The following is a 20,083-nucleotide window of genomic DNA, read 5'->3' as shown; positions in this document are numbered from 1 at the left end:
GACCTAAGAAAGAAATGAAGAAAATGGAAATCAACTGTTTTTCAAGTTACCGGTTGACGACTCTATGCAAGAGATATTACGCACCTAGAAAGTAAGTGATGAAGAAAATCGAACGCATCATGCAGAGTAACAGCCAAAATTAGGGAATCAGCATTTAGAGTTCCTGAAACACATCCCAGCTGTAAAAAAGATAGTTCGGACGCGCAACATAGTCGCGCTAAAATGGTAGAAGCACCTAGAAATTTCGGTTCTGTAATTTGACCTTGTATGAAATAAATGAAGTGTGCAAAAGAATACAATTTCAAACATAATATAGTAAATGTCTTCCAGCAATCTCACTGACACTATAAGATTAAACAGTGCGAGATGCACTTTCTCACCAAGCTCCTTCAAATGACCTATTCAACAAGGAAAAACTGAAAATTTACATCTTCAGGTATAACTAGAACAGCGCCTCAAGATTTCCCTCAGTTCATCCCCGAAATATACACTGAATTTGATTGATAATGTGTAAAAAATGGATGCTCCAAGCCAGCCCACGAGGCGCAGTCACCGAGTCATGAACCACGAACATGGATGACCGAACCAAAGATCAAGCATTGCTCTTAGTTTAAGACATGGAATGTGCTTCAGATAGCTCTGGGAGGGTTTTTAGAAAGATGACATTTTGGGAGGGGATCCTTTGGGTCGAAGGAGGCAAAACTCGGTTTGGGGTTTGAAACAGGAGATGGGCATCCAAACAGTGATTCCAAATGAGTTCTCTTCCCTGGCAATACCAGTATTTACTGTGTTGCTAGTTTAGCAAGAATGACCATGTCTAATATTTTGACTTCATAGGTGTCATCCAATTTCACTATGCCGTCAGAACCATCAATGCCAATGAGTTTTCCGGTGACTCCACGGAGTGAACCATTCATGATCTTGATTTTGTCGGATTTCTTTGGCCTCACCACCTCCAACTCTGTTGGAAGTGCCGTCACTATCTCTTTATTTGCTGCTGACTCAAGAGAAACCTTGCATGATCCATCCTGCAAGTCAAGCATTCATTTCATGTCAATTACAAAAAGCCACCACGATAAAAAAAATGAAAAGATAATATCCAGTGATGTTCACAATTCTAGTCAACTAAATAATCACATTTTGCATGTGACATGCGCATACCATCAGCACATCTCGGATGACTCCAACATGCGAATCCTCACCAGGCCTTTGAACATTTACCAAAATGTCAGGCATAAACCAATTGCCTTCTCCTTCACCTGCAACACAGCAATTGATTGTGAAGTTATTATTGTCTTGGACATGCTTGTCATTCTGAACAGTTCATCATGCTTTATGAACAAAAAATCAGCCTTGTGGCTTTGTACTTTGCAATGATACATGCGTGCATATGGTTTTGAGAAAATATTTTGAGAGGGAAAAGAGGACAGAACAAGAGGCAACTAAAAATGTTCTCCTCATAATGTTGCACATATAGCTAGATGCAGCTTAAACAGATGCAAGCATGTCAAATGGAAGATGGAAGCCATATTTAATGAGTCTAATTCACAAAAGGATGAACTAGGGCTATTTGCAAAGATAAGCTGATTAAGCAAGGTAAAATAATTCATGAAGATACTTGAAGGGAAATCATTGACTGGAAGAAGATAGGGGAGGGTAAGTCATGAAGATCATATATTCCAGTACAGAAAACAAAGAGAATGGCACTGACCAATTGTTGGAGACATGATATCCAGCCCAACATTTCCAGGTGTCATGGGCTGTCCACCAGGAGTACCAGGAAGATAAGAGGCAGAGTTAGGGGTCATTGGCTGTCCACCAGGTGTTGATGGTACATAAGGGCTTGGTGCACTTCCTGAAAAGAGCAGATGATCAAGTCATATGTGCCATCCATGATATATATAAAAGTAAATCACAAAGTCACAAATTCATATAACTACCATAACTGCTTTCCCTTGGTGTTCCAGATTCAGTATAACCTCCTGGAGTGTTAGCCCAACCCGAACCAGGAGTAGGTGCTTCATATGGCCTGGCAGGTGGCGTTGCGGGCTGAAATGAATTGGAAATGCATATAAAGTTGATTCAGTATCATTTGAATAAACTGATAGTAACACAAATGAAAAACTGTCTTAATATAACATTTAACATCCAATACTGTCTGTATCACCCAGAACGAGACAAGATACCAAACCTGATATTGTGGACTGACTCCCCAAGTGGCAGGGTTTCCATCTTCCCAACTATCCCTGGTACAATTATATTGAGATCACGAAAACCAATATAAGTCAGCCACCACTCCCTTCCAACTGCTAGTGAAAAAGATAATATTAAAAACCTAAGCAACAGCACGATTACACATTTCATGCTTTTAGGTAATTTACCTTAATAGAAACAAAATGAGTCTAAAATACACATACTATATGTGACACACCTGGTTTTATTTAAACGACAAGTTCAGAAACTTCTTTTTTCAATCATGCCAACATCAAGTAACTTGCCATAGTCGACATAAGAATGAAAAGTACAAATATGTCAATCTGATCTTGGAGTGTCGTTTCACCATTCATCCACCTAAGGTCACACCTCCATCATTTCTATCACAACTTGCATCCATCTTTTATTCTCATACTTGCCCTCGCAACCCTCTCCTTACTAGTCTATTTTACATCAGATGTAATTTACCTCTTCAACACCTGAATGTGCAAGCACAGATATACACACTACATAAGTCATACGATAAGATTCAGCAGCTCCTATGGATTGTGCACCCCGTCTGTCCCCCAGAGAATGAAATGGCACAAATTACAGGAGCTAGTGGATCTCTCCACGACCCACATGGCATGCTTTGTAGGTACCTGTGACGTATACAACTTCCTTTCCATCTATACCCCCACACCGCTTAGAATTTTCAAAGGACATCTCTAGATACCCACTATGACAACAATATCTTCACACTCATCTTATGGTCATGCACTAATTATTTCCTGCTCCAACCGATGTCCATCTTGTATTTGAACATCATAGCATATTCCATTTAGTCACACAGACATCAAGCAATTACATAATTACAAAATGTATATCCATGCCACCAACTTCACTAGGATCCAAGAGAACCATCCTCATTCTTTCATACAATTTAAAATGCTTATATAGAAAAAAAAAATTACCTTAGAGATTATCCATATCTTTTCAACCAACACCATGGAACCACATTAAGTCGCATTTCAATTGCATAAACTTGATTATAGCCAGAACAGAATTCAAAACTTTTTTTTGAAGCATTCATCCACATTTTAGCTTAGGCTTATTAACCAAATAAATGTCCCAAAATATTTTGTACAACATTGAACTTCCTTTGAACATCACTTTCATTTCATGGAGCACTCATTTGGTGTTGCTTTAAAGAAGTCCTTTGGATACTTCCAAAGTAACATCAGTACTTCCTTAAAAAAAATAATTCTTTTGTGATATCATTTGAAAAGTGCTATTACGAGAACGTTGAGAAGCAAAATTCAAAAAAGTGCTCTTAGAAGAAGCTAGAAAAACTGATTTCTAGGTCTTCTTGTGAGATTGCTCATTGTCTTTCAGAACTGGTAAGCCCGTCCATAAACATATTCATACAATATGTCAGGACCAATCATTAAATATACCAAAAGGTTCTTTCTGTTTAAGAACCTAAATATCTCTGTTTTTGAGAATGACTTTTTAAAAAGCAAAAGCAACACCAAACACACTCATAAAAAACTTAGAAGTAATCAAGAGAGAACACCCCTAGCAGTCAGAAGCTTCGACCTATGGTGCAGCACCCACTCTGAAAACTCTCAATTATCTAACTCTTGTACTCGCTTCCTTATGGTTCCTTGATCTATTGGAAAAAATCTGGTTCCCCATTTCCAATCCTATGCCTGCTGCTACTTCAGGTAACCTAGTACTAGAAACTCATGAATATCTTCATGAGTCTTTGATTACCATTACTTCATCAGTCATGGAGTAATTAGTAAGCGCAGTGTGACAACTTTCTTTCTTAGTGCTAGTGTAGCACCAATAGATACAAGTAAAATTTTGCAAAATGGGGACTCAATAATAAATATCAACAAAATATGAAATAACTATTGTTAAAAAGGTGAAGTTTATTAATATAATAAAAAGATATTAACTTCTTTAAATATTTTATTATTCATTATGATTTTCCTTTATATTTCCATAAACTTCATATAAATTTTTTGCACCGTCAATTTCAAGGAGTAAACATCAAACAATGCATTCCACTTCTATAATAATAAAATGGAAACAACATGCTGTGCCTCAAGTATGTTTTACAATAATTGCACTTATAACACTACTTCATGAGAGCAATTGTCTCTCTCCCCTGACTGCATATCTTCAAACAGTAGTTAAATACATGTATATAGTCATCTCCCTGCCCTAAGCCTCAGAAAATAATAAAATACAGGGTCTTTTTTTAGCCCTTCGCCTCATTAGAACTCTTGGCATGCTTGTTGTTAGTAGTCATCTCATAAACCTTTCAAATTCTTGCTGGCATCAATTTTGCTTGCCAGCGATATCCTATAGCCTTACTGGAGGGTTCATAATCCAAAATATATGATCGTTAAGTTGCAGCAATACCCTACAAAGTCAGCTATAAAAGAGCTCCCAGAAGAATCTTGATTTTAGCATCAAAGAAATATCTACTGAAAACAAGAAGAGCTAATTGCTGACTGCAAGCAGGAGGCCTCTATTTTTTATTTATTTGAAAAATAAATAAATAAAGGGACTGGTTCTCATCCCTATGTTTCCTTCCAAGCCCATCAAAATGCTTTTAGTGACCTCAAATGAGAAATTAAATGCTAAACAGTTGAACCTGCTCATCAGAGATCAATGGATGTTCTAAGACATCGCATAATCAAAATGAAATTCCCACCAGAGTTTCAATTGCTTACAAAATATATAAGAATTTTTATGCATCATCATTTAAGACACAACAAAGAGATAGGAGATTGCCCTGACAAATTCCCTAGCTGCACAAATCAAATGCTTGTGCCACTGTAGTTTAAAAAATCTTATCAGATGCGAGACTCACCTTGCCTCATGTCTCAAAGAGACTCACCGAACACATTGAAGATTATGGGTGTAGCCTCTTAAAGTGTACTGTGAAAAGATGCTCATGTAAGTGCACGTATTGCACTTTTTGTTACAGTATATATGGGCAGCCATGATATATTTCTTACCAACAATGTTCTTATTAAAATAAATGCTCCTCGTTCAAACTCTAATGTTAGCTCAAGGATACCGCAGACATAAGTCATGACATTTTAAGTCTTTTAATACCCTACACACTGACCAAGATCCCAAAAAAACAAAAAGTTCAGTCCTACGTCATTAAGGTCAGCCAGTCTCATTTGGAAATATCCAAGTTTCCAATTTTCACCAATCTCTAAAATTTGCCATTAAAGAATTTGGTAGTTATCCAAGCATCAAATGTGCACTGAACTTGATAATACATGCATGACATGGACTCTTTAAGCTCGACATGAAGTCCAGGTAACACTGATTATCATGCACACTTGTGAATATGTATAGGCAATTAATGTAAAAGAATATCAGAAACTAAACTTGCTTGACAAAATGTTAATTCCATACAAGGATATAAATTGATCTTTTGGTCTAAGCATCATAAACAATTTGAACTTTCTTAGGGATTTGTAGTTTGGAATTACGAGCATTGTAATAATTATTTCAAGCTAAACTGATATAATTGCTATATAAAGGCAATGCCACTTGACAAGGATGTCAAGTCTTGATGTATCTAGAAGAATATGACGCATGAAACTTCATGAAGTTCAACATAGGACACATCTGTCTTATATATTTTGGAGTCAGAAGTTCAACATAGCCATTCATTAGAAAGTGAATGCCGGGGCAGTATTTACTACATGATGATTGTCCTTACGACAGGACTCATGTTTGTTGGCTCAAAAGATTGGACTCACAAGCCCCAATGATAGAAGTTCAAAGGAGCACATTTGGTCATAGAAGATTGATAAATTTTTTGTTAAATGTGACAGACATAATGAAAGAAGCACATGAACGCAAATCCAAGACTAACATATTACTTACAATATGGCAGATATTGCAATAAGATAAAATGAAATATATAAGTGGACAAACCTTGCAGGGCTCATTGGAGCCCAGGCCCGCATCGGTGTTCTCATACCATCATGCAAGGGTGTTGCTGCACAAAGAAGAAGGATAATAAGGAAATGGAATTAGTAAATTTAATAAAGACTTCACCATAAGAAAAGGCAATTAAAACAAGATTCAGGTTTTGATTTGGAACATGTAAGCTGGATGCTTACTACCCTTGTCTTAAAATTTAGTATAGAATAACATATATACATATGTTATCAAAATAAATTATGTATGACCAACAGACCACAATATCATCAGGGCCGGCCCGAGCCCTAGGCGACTGAGGCGGTCGCCTAAGGCCCCGGGCCAATGGAAGGCCTCCGGGAGCAGAAGCTAGCTACGAGTCTTCCCCCTTGATGGAAGGGAGGTGGAGGGTTTCCTGGCCTGCAGAGGGCAATCGGGGAAGTTGGGGACAGTAGTTTTGTTTTGGGTGGAGAGAGAGAGAGAGAGAGAGGAGGGATTTGGTTGGCTTCATACACACCTGAAGCCACTCTTATCTTTCATCCCTTCTCTTTTTTGGTTTTGGTCTTGGTTTTCCTTCCCTCACATTACTCCTGATCCAGCTGGGCCATCAGGAAGAAAGATAGGGGGATTGGAGATGGACTTCTTGGAGGGTGGAGATTCTTTTAATTTTCTCCTCTCGGTTTCTTCTCCCCTCTTGGGTGGTAGAGAGAGAAAAGGAGGGAGGGGGTTGAATGGCTGCTGTGCCGTGATGTTGCAGTTGCAGCTTCGGTGCTCACTTGAAGGGGGAGATGGTCTTTAGCAAAAGAAAAGGAGGGTAGAGAAAGAGAAGGAGGGAGGGGGGGTTGAATGGCTGCTGTTCCGTGATGTTGCAGGGGCTGCTTGGGTACTCACTTGAAGGGAAGATGGTGGGATGGGACTTTTATTAATTAGATGGAGTGAATTTCCCATAATGACCCTACTTTCTCTTGGACAAATTTTTTGACCGTGAAGCGCCATGGGATGGTCTTTTTCCTATTCTGCTCTTGCTTCACATGGTAAACAGTATTGCCAAGAACAGTTCCATGGCCCTTTTTTTTTAAGTATTTTTTTAATATTTTCATTCAAGAATTATATTAAACTGAAGAGGCTTTTTGTCGACCTTTATTAGATTAATGCATCTTTGTTGAAATAGTGTACTTGACAGCAATCTATTTCCATAACATTTTTTTAAGTATTTTATATTTATTAAAAAAATTATTATTTAAAAAAAGAGGCCCCATTTACTGAATTCGCCTTGGGCCCCCAGATGTATTGGGCCGCCCCTGAATATCATAATGCAAGAAACCAATCGGTTATGTACAAATGAAGTAAAAATAGATTTTTCCAATCATCTTATGGAAATTTGAAAATCAGAAAACTATACAATGACCAAAATTCACTAGTAGATATTGAAGCAAACTTACCTCCAGGATCTCTCATTGGAGTCTGCATTGGATGCAGCGGTGTCCGTGATGGATGCATGGGTGTTTCACTACCCATACCATATCGCGATTCACTGGTGAAAATAAATGTCAAATCAGGAAAAACATAATAATGCATCTAGCTACAACAAAACAGACATTCTCATGCAGTATTACCGGAATGGGGTTGCTATACTAGCTGTATCAGCAATATCCTCTCTCTTAACTGCAAATTTATAAATTGTCATTCTGCTATTAAAAAAAACAATGAAGAAAATTAAGAAGCAAACTGGCTCTTACCTGTAACAATTTTCATTTGCGAATCCAGCTCCACCCGCACCAATGAACCTGTAACCTCTTTAACACGGCCACGATATCCCTTCAAGGGGCCAGATTTAATTTTAATACATTTATTCACTAAAGAATCATGACCTCTGCCACCTCTGTGTCGTCCACCAACTGCATCAGATTTCACATGAGGTTTATTATAGAACTCCAATCCATAACAGAAGATATTATTTACACAAAGAGGCATGAAAAAAAAAAATCATGTAACATAGCAGCAAGACCCAGCCATACAATCTATAGGAGGTCCTCTAGGAGGCAATCTTCTTGGGGATTGAAGAAACTGGGATGAAGATCTCAAACCACCAAATCTCGAGTCAAAATGATCTAGACCCTACAGCATAATCATCTATGCATTAGACATGATATCAACCAGTAACATGTACCAACCAAGACCAGCACATCAGATTTCAATAATCCTGTAACAACCAAAAGCACTTAAAACATACATTTCTGTCATTATTCCCATGTGATCCACCTACGATTACACAAGACTGAGCTTTTATGCAGATAAAACCAGCATGCTCAAGATGATGGCGATCATAGATGAACAAGATCCCTTTATGTATGTGTTCAACAGGACCTTGCTTCCCCTGGTTGAGAATAATAAACCTATGTCAAAAAGAAAACACCATAGACCAAATACTGAAATGAAAGCATCAAGATCTTTTTTTTATTAGGTAATAGAACAAGGAACTCAATCTAACCTTGCAAGGTCCCTCGATAACCCGCACAACATCCTTGACTGACACTAGATTGTTTGACCGATCCTTGGCGCTAGTTCGTCGTTCAATCTTACTTTTTATTTCTCTCAATTTAACAAGCACAACCTCAGGTCTATCTGGTACTCCTTTGAGAACCTAAACACATGCAAGAAATCAGTTTAGGAATATAATAAGCAATAAAAGGGCCATTACTACCATATGGAATCTTCTTTCTTGCCTGAAATGCTTCACTTTCCACACGTATAATTACACCAAAGGACATATTGCTGCACAACATTCAACTAGTGAATAAGACCACGGAAAAAGGTTTGCCGCTTCACATAACAAGCCAACAATAAAATAGAAAACTTACTCTAGAAGCACAAGATCATGTAACTCATAATCCCCAATTCTTGTAAGCCCTGTAGTTATTTCAGAACTCTCCACAACATGGTCCGCAAAAACCCGGATCTGAGTGACATTTAAAAAAACATCATCAGCAACAAAGTAAAAATAATATCCTATATGAAATGCTTTTCCAAGGTTATATTGTAAGAGAACAGCTTACATCTTCCTTTGTAGTGTCTGATAAGATGATCAAAACATGGCCCTCGACTTTTACCACCATACCAGTGGCACCTTCTTGAACACCAGAGACCACTTTTACATGGTCTCCTGGTTTAAAATACTTGCATAATTCCTTTTCATTAAAAGCCAATGTTTTCTGCAAAAAAACAATGCAAATTACTTTACTTTTTTTTTCTTGAAGTTATATGCTAAAACTAGACACGGAAAGTAGCAAGAACACATAGTGAAGAAGTGATTACAGGCAACCCTGACATCTTTGGTCTGACATGAACAGTATCATCCTCAACTTTCTCAACCCATCCCATCAGATTTTTGAGATCTCCACGAACAACTATAACAGCATCACCTTTCATGAAATGGCCCTTCTTCCTGTTTGCAAATAAAGTAGATAAACTAGCCAGATCCCCATCAGCATCATCTCCAGGCTTCCGAAATTTTTCAAGTTCATCAAAAGTTGGCTGTATGTTTTGGGAACTAATTGATTTTATGGACATTGTTTTGTACAGAAATCCATCTTTGAACATCAATCCATCAACCATCTCGAAATATTCACCAGTATCTTTGTCCCTCCTGCGCTCAACCCGGATATGCATCTCCCTAACCACAATTAACCAGAAAAAAAAATGAGCACAATATTTTCTGGTATATAAAATTCATCTTATAAACAAAATGAAGAATAAGAAACAAAATTACCTTGCTTCATCAATGTTAAAAAAGCGTGGTGGAGGAACAAATGTCTTTTTCTTTGGAACCTCCCTACCTTCCTGAAAATGTATAATTTACATAAATATGCTTGAAAACAGAAAAGAAACAACAATGATTGCAATAAACATGAGATAGAGAAGGGGGGGAAGAGAGAAATATAGAGAAACTGACTGAGCAAATTGACAGAAATGAATTCAATAAAGCTCCAAGAAGACCAGTTCAGCATTCAAAATAATGACTAACTTAATTACTAATTTTGAATAGGAATAAGTATAATGCATTTGAAATGAAAAAGAATGGATTACACTAAGAAATAAATAAACCAGTTCAGAAATTTTCCTTGTTCAGCCAAAACACAAGTTTAATGCACACAGATATAAAGATGAAACGAGATGATTTCTTTCCTATTCAAGTGTATTAAAAACAGATTCATACCAATTTATTATCAAGAGCTTGTAAAGAAAATAGCACACACATAATGAGGAAAAGGCTGATTTTCTTTTCTATTTAAGTTTATTTAAAAGAGATTCATACCAGTTTATTAGCAAGGGCTTGTAAATCAATTCTTGGGATTAGTTTGACTATCACTTTCTGGCGTACATTATCAACATCAACAACCTGCAGAAGGAAAGCTTGCTTAGAAAAAGACGGACATAGAACATAAGACATAAGCTAGCAGTAAAGACAACCATACCTTAGCAAGATCTCCTTTATAGATTCCAATCTTCATCCGAACCCATGTATCCCTGGAGAGATCAACAGTTTTGCTTTCAACTGATAGAACATCAGTCATTTCTTTTATTGGTACAAGCATCACCTTCGCTGAAGAGTATATATTCCGCAAACCTTTGCAAGCCTGAATACATAGAGGTCAGCAGCAATCTAAAATTTTCAGGAAGAGGTACCAAAAGGATATAATAACAAGATCAGTTCAGACCTCTTTAACATGAGCTTCTTTCTCTGCTTCAACATATATATAGTTTTTAAGATGGTCCAGTGCAATAGCTGACCTGATCTGGAGATCTGACCTATCTATAGATTTTTGCATGAGGCATATAGCTGTCTCACGCTCATGACCAATCTGAAAGACATTTTGAAAGATGTTAACTAATGAAAGCAAAAAAATTAGGAAGACTATGACTACTAAGCAAGATCAAGAAACAATCATACCGCACATTTCACCATCCACAGTTTTGGGTCCTTGACTGATGGCAATAGAGCTTGCTGTTCGACATCAGTGGCATCCTCACCATATTCTACATGACTTGACTTTGCATATCTTTCATATACTTGTCTCTCCATCTCTTCAACATCTTCTTGATCCTCCTGCATCATAATTGATGGACGATGTACCCTTCTTCCCTCATCCTCATCAGGTACGTCAGCTCCAGCATCATTTATAAAATCTGCATTTTTCGCACCATTAGATATTTGTTAATCGATGAGCAAAGTGAAGTGGAGACAGGAACAATACTAATTGAACAAAGGGATAAAATCCAGTCAAAGGCTGAATTTATTTTTTTTTACACAAAAAAAAAAAAAAATGTCCATGCATAGAAGGTATCGAGTAAAAGTCATTCAATGTACATGCACACGTGTGCACACGTATGTACAGGAGTATGTGCAATTGTGGATCAAAAGGTGCCAGAAGGGCACATGTCCCCTGACCCAATAGAGTCGTTTACGCCTCCATTCCAGCATCACATAAATAGCTCTGCAGGTCCCCATCCCCTTTCACTCCCCCATGGGCCCGCTCCTCATGCATTGCCTTCCACTTTCTTGCGTATGACTGTTCCCAAGCCCCACTCCACCAGGCCCATTCTGGCTTCTCCCAATTCTCAATTGCACAAAAATAAGCCATAATCTCTTACTCCATATCTAGTATCTCATTAGCTAACTTATCCCATACCACCTGTTCTGTTTTCCAATCCCATGTTGCTCTTAAGATCTTGCTGTTCCACAAGGATGACTCATTATGTCCAGGTCAGGCTTACAGAACCTGATATAATTATTCTCAATAATCTTTTTTATATAGGTGATCTCAAGGTTCGCAATCTCGATACCGGATCTCATACGGCACCATCCTGTTACCATATCGATGCACCCGATACGGAGGTTGGTTTGGCGTACCGACATTGGTTATGCCCCTCTATATTGCGTATCGCTTCAATACCAGTATGACGGTAAGGTCAGTACGCATCGATACTGACCAGTATGTCAAACCATGAGTGATCTATCAGTATACTCATTGAATTTCATGAATAGTTATCTTTATATGGTTAGGCTGCCGAAGGAGCCAATTTGCAAGGTGCCACGGTTATTGATGTTGATGACATTGATTGAATGTTAAAGAGATCTCCTGTTGCTTCTCTTAATTATTACTGAAGTAGCAAGGATAGATAACACATTCAACAACATTAATGCTGAAATACCTCTAATATAGAAAAAGCTGGCCATTGTTATTGTTTTCTCTGATGATATTTTGTTTCTAATATCTTTTTGTTTCATTTGAGATTCATTTAGATCCTAAAGCATCCAATAGGCTGCCATTACTTGTCAGCAACCAGACAATAAAAAACCTATCTCATACTTAAAAGTTATTCTATTTTCGCAGACATTTAGAAAATCAGGTACAAGTCAATTCAAAAAACAAAAAAAAAAATTCTGCTTCAATCTCTGAATATAAGGCCAGTACCACGAAACCCTATGACTTATATTTGTGATTAAGATTCAATAAACTCTCTTCAACAGCCACTAATAATTGGAAAATAGTTTATGAGAATGACGCTCCAAAGTCCAAACAAAAACCTTAGTTCGAGCTGACAAGGTTATAAAAGAATTTGGTGACAGCAAAAGATAATGTGTTTGACAATATTTATTTTAGATATCATAGTGTTGCCGCTAATTCTACATGAAACCATACACAAGTTTCTTTCCTTACCCCAAAAAAGTTTGTGAGAAAATTATAATATGATATGTCAACTATTCAAGTTAATTTGGTCACAGGAAGGTTGCATTAGGTTGGATTAGGTCGATGAGCTTGGTGGATATCATTCATATAAAACTTGGTACTTGTGAAATCTTTACCGTTCCTTTTAATTGTTTGCTGCATCTACTCAATATCAGATTCAATCATACCTCCAATGACAAGAATTCTTGCATCATGTTTCGAAGCATACTTCGAAAAGTTCAACTTCCTAAACCAAATAGAATCCCTAACTCTTATTTCCTCCAAAACACATTGGAAAACGAAGAAATTTATAAAGAAACATAAAATATCGATTCTTTTTCCCAGAGGACCGCAAGAAGAAAGAAGAACTAGGGTTACCGTCTTCTCCTTCCTCTTCCTCCTCCTCGTCGCCACTGTCGACAGCCGCTTCTAGGTCGAAGAACTCCGCACCGGTTCGCCTCCTCTGCCTCCGGCCCCGGCGGTCATCACCGCCGAACTCCTCCTCCTCCTCGTCTTCCTCCTCCTCCTCATCCTCCACCGCGGCGTCGTCGATGAACTGGGATCTGCCTCGCTTCCTGCCCACCTTCCCTTCATCCTCTTCCTCCTCGTCCTCCAGCTCTTCCTCCTCGTCCTCCTCCTCGTCGTACTCCTCCTCTTCGTCGCCGCGCCCCATCGCTGCTTCTCCGGGACCGATTAGGTTCGGGTCGACCGATTTCGATCGGAGGCGCTGCTAATAAGTCAAAGCGGCAACGGGTAGGGTTTGGGTCGGGTCCCTTATAACTGCATCCAAAACCCGTCGCAAGATCCGAACCCGTTTTTACAACCCTGTGGATTGCGCAATCATCGCTTCAAGATCCGTGCAGCTTGATGAATGAGGGCGTTGGAGTGCTTCGAGACTGTGCGGGGCGCGATCCAACGGTCGATCGTTCTTTCGCCCGAAAGATGCAACCCGAACTCGGAAGAGCCTCGGACTGGAGACGGACCGAGAAGAGGTGGGAGAAAGGGAAAAAAGAGACTGAGGCGGTGGAATGATGAGAGGAGTATGGCTCCTACTCGATAAATTTATAAATATAATCATTGAATTTTAATCTAACGCTCGAGTTGTCAAACCATAATAACGTTAAGTATCAAATCAACAAATCCTACATTTCTCTAATATTGATTATAAAAAGTAAATTTATAATAACAATTTATATATATAATATTTGATAAAAACATGAGTTAACTCAACCTCCAACTGATTCGAGCTCGGTTCACTAAATTTTCGAGCTTAAATTTAGGCTTGAGCTCAACTTGTTCCTGAATTAGCGAGTTGATTTCGAGCTAAATTTCGAATTAAACACGGGCTAGGTTACAAATAGCTCATTCATATGATTGTCCTAGACTATTGCCATCACATCCTATCTATTTTTACTTCTACTACATTATTCCATGATAACTCTAAGATTGGGACTAGGATAAGAGTTTTTTCTTTTTTCAAACAACTAACTCATCTAAGAGTGAAGCATCTGCAATTTTCTTAATTTTTTTCTCCTATTTGTTAATTGTATAAACTTTCCTAATCACTTAAAATCAAGCTTTAACTAAATTACTGTTTAGTGCAAAAATTTAATATTTGTATGAATATAATATTAGATTTTAAAGGTTTGTCTGATCACTGATGATCCATCCATCCATCAATTGGAGGGCCAAGCTCAAACCCAACTTATTTTTAACTGGAATGATGTCTTACCTAACTTAGATCAGGCTCAATTATGATAAAATTTCACCAAACTAATTTATCTTAAACATATTTAGACGAGTTGATCAGGAAATGAAAACCTAATTTTTTACCATGGGATGGCAAACTGATAAAATGGAATCATTTGCAAAATTAAGAGTTTTATTAACTTTATTGGGTCTTTTAGCACCCCCAGGTATTGTTGGGTCTCCTAGTGAAGTTCCAAGAAGAGCTAGTCAGACTATTGATTGATGGGTGTGTTGTAGAAACCTGCAAGTAGATAGGATCGAAGTTATTGTTTAAGTATGCTCTACTGCAAAATAAAAACTTGGGTTCACAATTCAAAAACGGCTCTTGACAGATTTTTAGAGCATGCTTTAATATATATTATTGCTCATGAATATGAAAATTTCTTATGTGACATTCGTTGGGCTTCGAGAGGAATGGTTTCTACTTCACAGGGATGCAAGTGGTATCTTCTTGTCTTGTTCTGCACTAACACAAGGGGAAAATATAAATTTATACCCTTTTAAGTTTGCCCATTTTGCATCATGACCAGGGCCGGCCCGAGCCCTAGGCGACCGAGGCGGTCGCCTAAGGCCCCGGGCCAATGGAAGGCCCCCGGGAGGCTGACCAAAAGAAAGCAAAGGCCCCATATAAAACGGGATCTGGAGCTGGCTACGAGTCTTCCCCCTTGATGGAAGGGAGGTGGAGAGTTTCCTGGCCTGCAGAGGGGCAATTTGGGAAGTTGGGGACAGTAGTTTTGTTTTGGTTGGGGAGAGAGAGAGAGAGAGGAGGGATTTGGTTGGCTTGATAGACGCCTGAAGCCACTCGTATCTTTCATCCCTTCTCTTTTTTGGTTTTGGTCTTGGTTTTCTTTCCCTCACATTACTCCTGATCCAGCTGGGCCATCCGGAAGAAAGATAGGGGGATTGGAGATGGACTTCTTGGAGGGTGGAGATTCTTTTAGTTTTCTCCTCTCGGTTTCTTCTCCCCTCTTGGGTGGTAGAGAGAGAAAAGGAGGAGGGGGTTGAATGGCTGTTGTGCTGTGATGTTACAGTTGCCGCTTGGGTACTCACTTAAAGGGGAGATGGTGGGATGGGGTGAATTTCCCATAATAACCCTACTTTCTCTTATAGAGAGGTTTCTTTATGGACAAATTCTTTTCTTTATCTTGACGATGAAGTGCCATAGAATGACCTTTTCATGGTAAACAGTATTGCCAATCATTATCTTAGTTATTTAATCAGTTTCATGGTCCTTCATTTAGAGTAATTACTTTTATGTGCTTCCATTCAAGAATTATATTAAATTGAAAAAGCTTCTTGTCTATCTTTGTTAGATTCATGTATCTTTGTTGAAATAATGTACTTGATAGCTGTCTATTTTTATATATTTTTTTAAGTATTTTATATTTATTAAAAAAATTATTATTAAAAAAAAGAGGCTCCGTTCATTGGATTCGCCTTAGGCCCCAGAATGTATCGAGGCGCCCCTGATCATGACCCTCTCATTTCTCTCAAAGTAGTCCTCCAACTTAAATTTTGTGGCAAAGATATCTCTCTTATTTCTATGTTGACTTGATTGACTGTCATCCATAAGTAGCCAAAATATCACCATCACTGCCATCTTTTTCTCTTCCTTATCCCAAATGACCACCCTCATCATCGCCTATCGTTTTGCCATTGGCAAGCCTCCATTTCAAGAAGATCCAACCCCTTCCCTCCTCTCCATCACGATCCATTGCATCCAAAGCCAACGCCAAACTTCAAAGCAGTCTACTTCCAACTTTACCTATTGCATTTCCACACTTTTGAAACCAAAGCTAGCAGCCGTGGCAGCCACCACCACCATCTCCGATGATCCTATGCTGCCCCTTCCTCACCCTCTCTCCCTGTCCTTTGGCTATCACCTTCCCCCCTCCCCATTCATCATGATCCGTTGCTCAATTCCGATTATCATGGATAAGATTTGAAAGATCTTCATGTTGGCCATAACGAAGTATAAGATTGTGTACTATGCTAAGGTTGGGGGCAATCGCCTCTCCAAGGATGAGAGCATCGTCATCATTGAGTCTAATAAGGCTGAATAAAGGTCGAGCATATCTATGATAATATCCTCGCTACCACCATCATTCATGAAGGTTTATTTCTCTTTTCTATCATATTCGGTATATCTTAAGAGTTATATATACTCGTGTACAGACTTCATATAAGAAAAATAGTATAGTCTGATATAGAATTACACTAATAATGAAAAATATTGCTAACTGATACAAGCTGTTATGTGATCTCTAAAATCACTCTAACAAGATCATGCTAACAAAAAAAAATAATATATGTTGATACAGAATCACGCTAATAAAGAAAAATATTACGAGTGATGCAAGCTGTTACGTGATCCCTCAAAAAGTCAAAATATGTTAGCATCCCTTCCTCAAACTCAAGATAGTATATAGGTGTCAACTTGAGTTTGAAAACTGGATCACGAATGTACCGAAAATCGACGTACTAAATAAAGAGCTGGAGTGGCAGCTTAGAAGCTAACGTGATAGACTAAGAGCTGATATAACAACTCAGAGACTGACATGGTGATAGATCAAAAACTGATATGGTAGAACACTAGCTATTATGGCAGCTCGAAGCTGATGTAGCAGATTAAAAGTTGACATAACAACTCAGAAGCCGATATGGCAGGCTGATGTATTTGACTGACATGACAGACTGACATATCTGTCGATTTGTCTGATAATGTAGCAGCGAAAAAACACATTGAAGATGACAGTTGTAGCGAAAACATGGCTCAGAGAGAAAGCAACCAAATATCGACGATCCTCGTAGATGGAGGCAGCATAGAAGAGGAGTAATTGGCTGATTGACTGATCTGATGATGTGGCAACGAGAAGATATATATAAAAAACAATAGTTGTAGTAAGGACAGAGCTTAGAGAGAAGGCAACCGAAGATCGACAATCCTTGTAGACGGAGACACCATGGAAGATGAGCAATCAAATTTAAATCGTATGGCAAAGGAGCCGAAGACAACAAATAAAACCAGAGATGGAGAGAATTGGGTCGAGCGATGGTGAAAAAAGATGATCGAAGATCTGAAGTGGAGTGAGGAGTTGCGAATCTATAGAAAATAAAGGATCTTCGGATATTAATCTATCATAATAGAAGATGCGCAGAACTACTAAAGAGATTAATATTGATTCATTAGAAAATAGAAGATCTGCTGAGAAATAGGGATCTGCGGATCCACCGACAAATAGAGAATTTTCTAAAGTTGATTTACTTAAGAATAGAGATCAATAAATCGATAATGTGGGTCTTCAAAGCTTCTAGAGATGGTAACAATGGGCACAACAAAGATGGAAGAGATGATGGAAGCAGGTTACATGATTGATAGCTCTAATACCATGTTAAAATATTAGCAGAAAAAGACAAAAACAAGAGAAAAAGAAAGAGAGAAAAGTGATTTTTTTTTTGTCATATTCAGTACATCTTAAGGGTTATATATACTCGTGTACAGACCCCATACAAGAAAAATAATATAGGCTGATATAAGATCATACTAACAATGAAAAATATTACTAATTGATACAAGCTATTATGTGATTCTTAAAATCATTCTAACAAGATCATTCTAGCAAATATATATATATATATATATATATATATATATATATATATATATATATATATATATATATATATATATATATATATATATATATATATGTTGATACAGAATCATGCTAATAAAAAAAATATATTATGAGTGATGCAGGTTATTATATGATCCCTAAAATTATGCTAATTTGCTCCTCTAGCTTAATCATAGCAGCATCATTGATAGTGGAAGACCCAAAGAAGCATTAACAATGCTTCGTACCAAGAAGCTCACCAAGTAGTAGAAGGTGGATATCAAGAAGGTGTTTGAAACCTAGTCCTACGAAAGGATTACTTAGTCAATGTTGAGGCTGCCACCAATGTTGGGAATGATTGGAGGTGCCAATGATTGGAAGCGATCCTAGGGGCAAAGGTAGGATAAGGGTCCCTTAGGATGAAAGCAATAGGGGGGGAAAGGGGTAATATGATATGTTGATGGTGGAAATGATGGTGTGATGGATGTAATGGTGAAGGGGCTCGTGGTGATACTGATGGTGATGGTGGGCGTGCAAGTTTTTTTGGAAAGGGAAGAAGGGGCGATTGTGATGGTTTTGGTGATGGCATTGATAGTGGAGGTGATGGGCTTGGTGGTCATGTTGTGCCGATGAAAATCGTGAGGGTGTTGATGGTAACAATACATGGTGATAGTGGGTGTGTGAGTTGCCGAAGGGAGAAAGGGGGCAATGATGATAGCCATGGTGATGGTGTTAATGGCGAAGGCGATGGGGTGGTGATGAAAGTGCAAGTGGTAATAAGTAATAGTGATGTTGGGCTTATGGGTCATTAGAGGGGGAAAGAGGGCACGATGATGAACGTGGTAATGGTGGTGATGGTATTAATGGTAGTGGTGATGGTGGTGGTGATAGTTATGGTAACGACAGCATGTCGCTTGTCAGAGAGGGAGGTTGAGGGATCAAAATCATTGAAAAATGAAGAGGGATTGAGGTCACCAACGTGGGAGATTTAAGAAGAGATTGGACTTGCACTAGAAAGGGCTCAAGAGGGTGAGAGAGCCAAACATGGAGGGGATTTGGAGCTTTTTCTTTTTTTCTCTTCGTTTAGACTTAGACAATAGTACATTGAGAATTTTTGAAATCTCTAAACATGATGGTCGGTCCCGTGAGCCTTTTACTAAAGCCCATTTAACGAAGGTGGATAGGAGGAGATCACGCTGCAAAATGGTCAAACTTGAGTTAAAAAAAAAAGTAAGAACCGATGATGGCAGTCAATGCTTTTGGAGTTCGGTTAATAAGCTTAACCAAAAGAAGAAAATCTCTGTTAATAGTGTAACGGAGGATCCCCTCTGATTGGGCTCCGCGCATTCCAAGTTAATTTCTTTTTCTTTTTCTTTTTTTTGTTTTGAGTGCTTTTGAGCACATTTTTCTAAGGCGGCAGCGCATATGACAGGTGTGGGCCCTTTAATGGCTTTGATCTTAGAATCTTAGGATATATTTTTGCATGCCCATGAACCGCACATACATCTAAACATTCTAAGCAGATAGAGAAGAAAAATTATTGATTAGATCAAGTCCACCAGCTCAACCGTGGACCATCTAACCAGAAATGAAAACCGGTATTGTTTCGTTCCTTTCTCTTTTTTTGTGAATATAGTTGTTCGTTTGTTGTTGAACTGGTCCACTGCTGAGCTAGTGGACTTGGTCCAACAATAATATCTCGATAGAGACCATGCATAACAAGCCACCCAAATGTCAACGATGCCCTGAGCCCCCCACGCAGTTCTGCCATTTCATAAAAGCGACCTCTCAGCTCAAACCGGGTGTTGTTTTGACGGCTTATATTGTGTACCA

General features: G+C 38.4%; 1 protein-coding gene across 2 annotated transcripts; it reads right to left on the bottom strand.

The window, feature by feature from the left end:
• Positions 1–242: 242 nt before the first annotated feature.
• Positions 243–13,596, bottom strand: LOC103718524 (putative transcription elongation factor SPT5 homolog 1). 2 transcript variants are annotated; one of them, XM_039128157.3, is made up of 22 exons: positions 13,263–13,596; positions 11,105–11,340; positions 10,872–11,015; positions 10,629–10,790; positions 10,469–10,552; positions 9,923–9,993; positions 9,469–9,826; positions 9,210–9,365; positions 9,015–9,112; positions 8,880–8,928; positions 8,645–8,797; positions 8,387–8,530; positions 8,172–8,271; positions 7,893–8,051; positions 7,770–7,818; positions 7,596–7,687; positions 6,169–6,232; positions 2,192–2,246; positions 1,941–2,049; positions 1,712–1,855; positions 1,162–1,259; positions 243–1,028 (listed from the first exon to the last, which is right to left on the bottom strand). In XM_039128157.3, the coding sequence occupies exons 1-22, from the start codon at positions 13,555–13,557 to the stop codon at positions 783–785; spliced, it is 3,066 nt and encodes a 1,021-aa protein (XP_038984085.1). In that variant the 5' UTR covers positions 13,558–13,596; the 3' UTR covers positions 243–782. The 2 variants fall into 2 exon arrangements, with proteins under 2 accessions (XP_038984085.1, XP_038984086.1); XM_039128158.3 differs by having other exon boundaries at positions 1,947–2,049.
• Between the last annotated feature and the right edge of the window lie 6,487 nt (positions 13,597–20,083).

Source organism: Phoenix dactylifera, chromosome 11 (genome assembly GCF_051530095.1).
Source record: "Phoenix dactylifera cultivar Ajwa chromosome 11, Ajwa_hap1_PhDact_Kaust_v1.1, whole genome shotgun sequence".
In the NCBI taxonomy this organism is placed as follows: Eukaryota; Viridiplantae; Streptophyta; class Magnoliopsida; order Arecales; family Arecaceae; genus Phoenix; species Phoenix dactylifera.
This window is presented reverse-complemented; position numbering and strand designations above follow the sequence as displayed.

Bases quoted from the DNA above. Each gene is read 5' to 3' on its own strand.
- LOC103718524 (XM_039128157.3), bottom strand. From the start codon at position 13,557: ATGGGGCGCGGCGACGAAGAGGAGGAGTACGACGAGGAGGAGGACGAG. The intron at 10,553-10,628 runs GTATGGTTGTCT...TTCCTTCTGCAG, and splicing joins ATAAAGGAGATCTTGCTAAG to GTTGTTGATGTTGATAATGT. The intron at 1,029-1,161 runs GTATGCGCATGT...CTTGACTTGCAG, and splicing joins TCATCCGAGATGTGCTGATG to GATGGATCATGCAAGGTTTC.